This window comes from Morus notabilis, unplaced genomic scaffold (genome assembly GCF_000414095.1).
Source record: "Morus notabilis unplaced genomic scaffold, ASM41409v2 Scaffold669, whole genome shotgun sequence".
Taxonomy (NCBI): domain Eukaryota; kingdom Viridiplantae; phylum Streptophyta; class Magnoliopsida; order Rosales; family Moraceae; genus Morus; species Morus notabilis.
In genome coordinates, this window is record NW_010362919.1 from 274,034 (window position 1) to 282,919 (window position 8,886).

At 32.9% G+C, this 8,886-nt stretch overlaps 2 protein-coding genes across 2 annotated transcripts; one reads left to right on the plus strand and one right to left on the minus strand.

Moving 5' to 3' along the window:
• Positions 1-933: 933 nt before the first annotated feature.
• LOC21392222 (GDSL esterase/lipase At5g45950) lies at positions 934-3,772 on the plus strand. The gene is made up of 5 exons (XM_024168996.1): positions 934-1,299; positions 2,006-2,136; positions 2,269-2,502; positions 2,928-3,174; positions 3,517-3,772. Exons 1-5 carry the CDS (start codon positions 1,020-1,022, stop codon positions 3,705-3,707), a joined length of 1,083 nt encoding a protein of 360 aa, XP_024024764.1. The 5' UTR covers positions 934-1,019; the 3' UTR covers positions 3,708-3,772.
• Positions 3,773-7,326: 3,554 nt separating this feature from the next.
• Positions 7,327-8,392, minus strand: LOC21392223 (GDSL esterase/lipase At5g45960). The gene is made up of 2 exons (XM_010103239.2): positions 8,127-8,392; positions 7,327-7,627 (listed from the first exon to the last, which is right to left on the minus strand). Exons 1-2 carry the CDS (start codon positions 8,368-8,370, stop codon positions 7,434-7,436), a joined length of 438 nt encoding a protein of 145 aa, XP_010101541.1. The 5' UTR covers positions 8,371-8,392; the 3' UTR covers positions 7,327-7,433.
• Positions 8,393-8,886: the final 494 nt, after the last annotated feature.

Here is an 8,886-nt window from a genome sequence, read left to right on the forward strand (position 1 = left end):
AGATGTGATTATTTGTGAGAGCTTTTTACTGTAAAAAAACTTAAATTCTAAACTCGAATCAACGAAGTGAACAAAAAATTAGTATAAACTGGCCACTGAATTCACCAAAAAAAATATCGCCACTGAATTAAAGGTTAATTTTTTTAGCAACAATAAATAAAAATATTACTGGTTCTGATTACCTTCTTTCATGTCATTGTCACGTCAGACTTTTTCTAATAATAACACTGATGATCAACAATCATTGACAATGGATTAATCTATCTTTGAAGTATTAGTGTCATGATGATCAAACCAAAATTAGGGGTGTTTGAGATATTATTCATTGGTGCTATGAAAATAATTAAACTACGGATATGTTTGATTCATGAATTAAAATTATGTGATTAAAATTATTTTTAATTTATGTATATTTTTTATGAAAAAAATACTATAATAAATTATAAATTATGATTCAAATTATAATTTGAATCTTCCAACTAAATATTCCAGTGAGATAACATGTTTGAACAATATGAAAATCGTTGAAATGTACAAGTTGACGGCACAGGTGAGGGGACCAATTAGCAATGCGAGCAATTTTCCTCCAACTCAACATAGAAATAATCTTTGATGGATTCAAAAACCACGAATTTGTCAGCTTTGTTGCATTATTGACAACTGTGACCTAGCTAGCTAGCTAGAGTATTGAATTCCATGTCAGAAACCCAAACTCTTTTCCGGTTGACAAGTGACAATATGCATTTACACATATATATTCTACGGTCACTACTACGTGTGTATATATATACACACACACACGCCATTAAATACATATATGCTAAAAAATATATCCAACCAACAATCAATTATTCCGCAACACCTATTAAAGCCCATCCGCAATGAGTGATTTTAATTTGATATATATATATATATATGCGCGCAACACTTGAGAACACAAACAATTAAAACCAGTTCTCTGATTCCTCATCCTCCTTTTCCTAAAACTTTGGAGATGCGATATATATAATACCATAAATATGATGAAGGTGTCCGTACTAGTAATGGTGGTCACGACATTGGTTTTGGTGCAGGCAGTGGTGTTGCGAGCTCATGTGAATGTCGGCCAAATTCGGCAATTGGCTGCTCGGAACAATGTGTCTTGCGTTTTGGTTTTTGGAGATTCGAGTGTCGATCCTGGCAATAACAATGTCCTTCAAACCACAATGAAGGGCAATTTCCCTCCTTATGGGAAGGACTTCTTTGGTCGTCGACCTACTGGAAGGTTCAGTGATGGACGACTCGCCACTGACTTCATTGGTATTATATATACATTCATCTCTTTTATATAATTAGTTTTTAATAATTACGTTTTTATTAAGGTGTTAGTACCCATTAAATATAAAAAATAAATGTGGCGTTATAAGAACCAATCTCATATACTGGAACTAATTATGGTTAGTACTAATACTTACATAGTACTTGTGTTATGGCTATTAATATTAGTAGCTCTGCATGAATGACTGCTTTCGGATCTTCTCTAACTAGGCGTTTTTAATTAAAATGGCACCATATCTAAGATATATGTATTAATTACTTCTTTTATATATGCAAATGGTACCATATCTAAGATATATGTATTAATTACTTATTTTATATATGCATTTGAAGAACATTAACGTTCTGTATCTTAGTTAAATCATGTAGCCAGATCGAATATTAGGGTAAACTAGGCCAATATTTATAATCCTTGAGAAAAGTGGTCCTTTGCACAGTTATTCTCCGACTACAACCTGAGAAACCAACAAAGAGCATATGCATTTGTCACGTATATATATTATCAGTTCATTAATCACTTTGCATTATTCTCCGTTGAATTATATACACTTGCGTTTTACTCAAAAGAAAAGGTATACTCTAAAGTTAGTTTGGTCGTTTCTATACATATATATACATATATATATATATATATGTATTATTGGTTGTTATGTTTTCTCTATTGTATTAATATTATTGTTTTTCACAGCGGATACAATTGGGTACCACAAGATAATTCCAGGATTCCTTGATCCGCATCTGAAGGTAGCAAACATGGTGCATGGTGTTAGTTTCGCCTCAGCTGCTTCCGGTTACGACGATTATACCGCCAATATTTCGGTAAACAAACACTGTACTTTTAACGTACATCTTTTTGTATACTAGTATTGTATAAACATATACTATTAATTGAATAACTTATTTTGTTGATGTTTTTTTTTTTTTTGGTTTTGTGTGTGTGTCTTGAAACAGAACGTGTTACCTCTTTCGGCACAGCTGAAATACTTTATGCACTACAAGGTGAAAGTGAGGAGACTTTTGGGTGAGAAAAGAGCAGACGACATCATAAGAAACGCTATATTTGTTTTAAGTATGGGCACAAACGACTTTCTCCAAAACTACTACTTGGACCCATTTCGCCCCAGCCAATACACTCTCAACGAGTATCAGAATTTCCTCGTCTCTCGCATGGCTGACAATATTAAGGCACTCATCAAGTGTTCCTCCTCTAAATTTGATCGTATATCTTGTATATTATTTATGATCACATTTGCTAAAGAGGTTCAAGTCTTTTGAACCAAAAAGTTGGTTTGAGCCAATGCTTAATAAAACCTTTTGAGACTTTGTTCAAACCAATATTGATTTGATATTTTGAACCAACAAAAACTTAAGAATTCTAAGTTTACCCCCAATTTTTCCTCCTTTTTAATCTTTTGAGCTAAAAATTTAAACCACATATTTTAAACTTTTCATTTCAAACCATAAAAGTTCAAACCACCCCGACCTGATTATCAAACGGAGTCTGCAATTTCCCTTATTAATACTTCACATGTGTTCATCCGGAGATCGCCAATTATTAAATAATATGGATTCTCACAGATTTACATGAGTTATTATTGTTATTATTACAGGAAATGCATAGGCTTGGCGCGCGAAGATTAGTGGTGGTAGGAGTTCCACCCCTGGGGTGCATGCCTCTGGTCAAAACGCTTCAGGACCAAACTACATGTGTAGAAAGTTACAACAAATTGTCTCTCTCATTCAATTCCAAGATAAGTTTCAAGCTCAGCTCCATTAAATCTACTTTGCGGATGAAGGTCGGCTTCGTCGATGTGTACGGTATTGTAGTTAATGCCATGAACAACCCACACAAATATGGTTAGTTTGTCCTTTTCTTTCCTTGTGCACTCTTATTTTTCTATAGATATATATATTTATATAGGCAAAATCTTGAATTCGACATGACTTTTTTTGTATTTCTGTGTAATATTATTCACAAGTGTGTGTAACATGTAGCTGTTTAAGTTTAACATTCAATGTTATATGTCTTGAACTGTAACATTTTTTTTTAAATGTTACGTTTAAACAAACTAAACCTTACACGCACAAAGAATGATGTTACATAAAAATACAAAAAAAAGTTACTTTTGTCGGATTGATCTAATTGTCGATAAATTTTCGTGGAACTAATATTCTAATGTTAAAACAAATTACATACAGGTTTGACTGAAACTTCCAAAGGATGTTGTGGGACTGGTACCATAGAGTATGGCGATTCATGCAGGGGCATGGCCACATGCAATGATCCGACAAAATATGTGTTCTGGGATGCTGTTCATCCAACGGAGAAAATGTACAAAATCATAGCCGAAGAGGCCGTGGAATCTGTCAACTCAAACCTCTTGATTTAAGAATATATTGTTGTTGTACTAGTTAGTTGTAATTTGTGACATCTTCATCTTTTATAAAAGCTGAATCCACCTCTTTTTTGTTTTGCTAGTAATCTTTTTGGAAGATCTGTTTTACGCTTATTGTTGGAGGATATGTTGCAACAGATTCTTCTGTAACACTATTAATTAATTAAGTTTTCTGAATAAGAACAATTTGTTAACCTAATAGCCTACGAAAACAGTAAATAAATAATGCACATCCACCGAGCCAGTAGACCTAGACATTGAATTATCCACCAATTATCAAAATTACAATTACTAATGGTCTTATACAATTTAGAGACCCCCTCTCGTAATTGTCGCCTAAGTACTTGTAACAATTAGTTGGTCCTAATTCAACAAGTACCACTCGTTTTTAAAATTGTACGTTAAAATCATTTCAATTAGCAGTCACCTTTTCTTTAAAACTTTTAATTCTTCTCCCGAAAAACGCAATTGAAAACTCTCAAGACTCACGTAGAGAAAAGCAGTGTTGAGGTGTATTTATATATACAGAGAAGTCTAATTATATCGTGTGTCAAAGTCGGATGACATAATCCAAGTCGAAGTTGAATTATCACAATTTAATTCGGTAATAATCCTTATAATTAGCCTGCTTTATTTTGGATAAACACGCTAAGGCTTCCACGTTTTTTCTTGCGTACGTGATCAAATCTCCAAACTTTATTTAATTCAAAATTTATTCGAATTCTGCTCCAAGTCTTAAATTCCTTGTGTACTTTAGTTTTCTATAGATATATATTTATATAGGCAAAATCTTAAATTCGACGTGACTTTTTTTTTGTATTTCTGTGTAATATTATTCACAAGTGTGTCTAACATGTAGCTGTTTACGTTTAATATTCAATGTTATATGTGTTGAACTGTAACATTTTTTTTTAAATGTTACGCTTAAACAAATTAAACCTTACACGCACAAAGAATGATGTTACATAAAAATACAAAAAAAGTTACTTTTGTCGGATTGATCTAACTGTCGATAAATTTTTGTGGAACTAATATTCTAATGTTAAAACAAATTACATACAGGTTTGACTGAAACTTCCAAAGGATGTTGTGGGACTGGTACCATAGAGTATGGCGATTCATGCAGGGGCATGGCTACATGCAATGATCCGACAAAATATGTGTTCTGGGATGCTGTTCATCCAACGGAGAAAATGTACAAAATCATAGCCGATCAGGCCGTGGAATCTGTCAACTCAAACCTCTTGATTTAAGAATATATTGTTGGTTGTAATTTGTGACATCTTCATCTTTTATAAAAGCTGAATCAACCTCTTTTTTGTTTTGCTAGTAATCTTTTTGGAAGATCTGTTTTACGCTTATTGTTGCAGGATATATTGCAACAGATTCTTCTGTAACACTATTAATTAATTAAGTTTTCTGAATAAGAACAATTTGTTAACCTAATAGCCTACGAAAACAGTAAATAAATAATGCACATCCACCGAGCCAGTAGACCTAGACATTGAATTATCCACCAATTATCAAAATTACAGTTACTAATGGTCTTATACAATTTAGAGACTCCCTCTCGTAATTGTCGCCTAAGTACTTGTAACAATTAATTGGTCATAATTCAACAAGTAACACTTGTTTTTAAAATTGTACGTTGAAATCATTTCAATTAGCAGTCACCTTTTTTTTAAAACTTTTAATTCTTCTCCCGAAAAAGGCAATTGAAAACTCTCAAGACTCACGTAGAGAAAAGCAGTGTTGAGGTGTATTTATATATACAGAGAAGTCTAATTATATCGTGTGTAAAAGTCGGATGACATAATCCAAGTCGAAGTTGAATTATCACAATTTAATTCGGTAATAATCCTTATAATTAGCCTGCTTTATTTTGGATAAACACGCTAAGGCTTCCACGTTTTTTCTTGCGTACGTGATCAAATCTCCAAACTTTATTTAATTCAAAATTTATTCGAATTCTGCTCCAAGTCTTAAAACTTTGAATTCGAAACCTGCTGCACTTTTTATCATCAATCTTCAATTTTGAAATCAGCAGCATTTTAATTCTGCAGTACTTTGATTTTTGAATTCAAACACCACTTGGATTAGAATATCACCAGAATTCGGTATTCATAATTTAAACTGCGGCAACTCAGAAAATCTGCATCAAATTAGACTTCACAGATTTTAATACTTCAACTTGAACTCGAATTTCAACTTGAACTCTGCAATCTTATTGAATAAGGATTTGGATGATATTTATATTATTTTCTTCGTATATCCGTCGTTGGTATTACGGGTTTTCCTTTAAATTTATGTTATAACATCTAATAAGGCTTCGAGGCACACTATTAAAAAACATATTACTATCAACATGTTGATCGTATCGGTAATGGTGTTCAAGCGATAAGAAAAGAGTTTTCTTAAAGATCATACGTAAACGCTTCCAGTAACGAGTAACGAGGTCAAAGTGTTGATAAAACACATGCATTTTTTCTAACAGCAAGATACCAAGCCTGAAATTAAAAAAATATCTAATTTAACAATATGCCAATCAAAATACCAAATCAAGCCTAAAATTGCAAAAATATCTAATGAACAAAGTTGTAACCTAAAACCTGAAATATACAAACTAAAAGGACAAAATTTTCATTTGGTCCTCGAATTATATACGAACTTTCGATAATGGGCCAATCCCTAAACTCTTACAAAAAGTGCAAACTAATAATTGAGGGCCCGTTCTTTTTGTAAGTTCAAGTTGAGAATATGAGATGAAAAATAAATTTTTATGAGAAAAAATACCATATAAAAAAAATTAAATTTCAATTTTTATGATAAAAAATACTGTAGTAAAAAGTTTGATGAGTTGTGATTGGGCCTAACTGATAACTGTTTAATTTTTCACGTTTTCACGTCACGTGTGGCTCACATACGTGACCTAATTAATTTATTGATGAGAATATTTTTGTAAGGATTCGTAGGTCAATATTATGTCCAAACAATATAAGCAGTACCCTTTTTCACCCGCTAAATTTATTCTATTGGGTTTTCGATCTCTTATCATGAATGGTGATTTCCAAAGAAAAAAAAAAATTTCAGCTCAACCTTAATGCGCGTTAATGCTTCAGCTTGTTCAGTCCCAAGTTCTCTCTCTCTCTCTCTCTCTTTCTCTCTCTCTCTCCTTTTTTTTTTTTGGGTCATTATGAACATTAATTGCATTTCCTTTTGTTGATTTTCCAAGATTTCATTATGCATTATTTTTAGAATTTAAGGATTTTAGGCACAGAATAAGAGTAGGTGTGACATTGCATAGTTGGGATTTGTTTTTCTTTAATATGATGCCTATCATCTTCATCATTTATTTAAAAAAAAAAAAAAGCTCACGTAAATGATTTGGAGGAAAAAAATATACATGCAGGAAGTGGTGGTTTTTAAATATGTTTTTAATAATAGATCACCTTTTTAAATTTTTGTCTATTACGTAACATAAATTATATTAATTATATGATAGTAATATATCATGTCATCCAGCGTATAATTGTTAAATTTTTTAGATGTTGAGTTAATTAAACTACGTACACGTACATACTAAACTTAATAGTACTTTACACATTAATGCTGGATAATTTGGAAAGTCCCAACGACAAATACTTAACACATCGTTGTCAAAGAAACACAACAGACATAAATAGAAATGATAATTGGAAAATTAATTAATACAGATCCGTTTTAATCCTTCAAGAGAAAATCGAGAATGGGAAGTGTGTTCTTAAAGAGATAGTAGTATGTCTTCTCAGTCGGGTGTATTGAATCCCAAAACATGTATTTAGTTGCATCAGGGCACGTATATGAAAGTGGATTGCACAAAAATGATGTTTCAAGGTATCCAGTTCCACAGCATCCATTAAAAATCTTATCAAAACCTGATTAAGAAAATGAAAAAGATGAAATATTTTTGTCACCACTAGAGCTGCCAGTTCAAAATGTGATCGGCCCAGTTCAAAAGCTCGCATAGAACGGGCGTCTCGTATATTTTGTAGAAAAATAAAAAAAATAAAAGATTGACGGGCCAGATATTGAGCCAAAGTATGTGTTCTAAGCCGGTCCCTTTGACTCAACATAGAGTTGTAAGTTTAAGTTGGGTCAAACGAGCCAGCTCGAAGCCTATCATTGTTGGCCCGATCTTAGCACAACATCAACCCCGGGAAAGGTTGGCCCGAGGTTTCGAGTCTAGAGGCTTCAATGCAACCATTTTTATTTTTATTTTTTATTTTTTTAAAAAATGTATTGTAAAGGGTCGACCAGACCCAACAAATTTTCGGGCCGGTCAAGCCGGACGGCCTAAATTTAGGGCTCTCGCCCAACCTAAATTGACAACTCTAATTAGACTGGATTAAAACATAAGGAATTTGGGGAAATTACCAAATTTTTTGGGTCCTTGGATCATCTCCATCAATGGTTCATATATGTCAACGTAGGAGATCCTAGCACCAAACATTGCCAAGCTATTGTGCATGAATTGCAACTCATTTTGGAGGATTTTGTTGTAATTTCGCGCAACGGAGGAATAGCTATCAAGACAGCCACGTTGCTTAAGGCCATGGGGTGAGTTCAAGGTTATGACAATCGGCAAGCAGCCCATTGGTGGTAGCCCAACAACCGCCATTCTTCGAGCCCCTTCAGCCCATAAAACCTGTAAAGTAATTTCCCCAACAAGAATACATATAATACCCAAATTAAAGGTTAAGAAATTAAGAATGAGAATTCTGTGGTAGTATATGAAGAAATACAGAATATAGTTCTAGATCTTTCTGTTATATTAGAATCATATGAAATGAAGAGATGTGAAATAATTTAATAGAATTTGACGAAAATTTAATCGTTTTGAATGCTCAACTATAAGATATGATTTTTTGGGACCCTACTACAAATTTTCTTAATACAAATAAAGAAAAGAAATAGCAGATAGTGACTGGCCGTAACTATATTTATTAGTTAGAGGTCCACACCATGAATAATGGACCAATGGTGGTTGAACTCAGACTCGGAACACTTGAATTCTGTCTTACGTGTACGAATTATACATGACATTCATGATAGGTTCAGAGTTATTGTGAACTGAAATTTCCCATCATGAAATGAAATTTTCCAAAAGTCGTTTTGATCAAATAAATTCTATTTT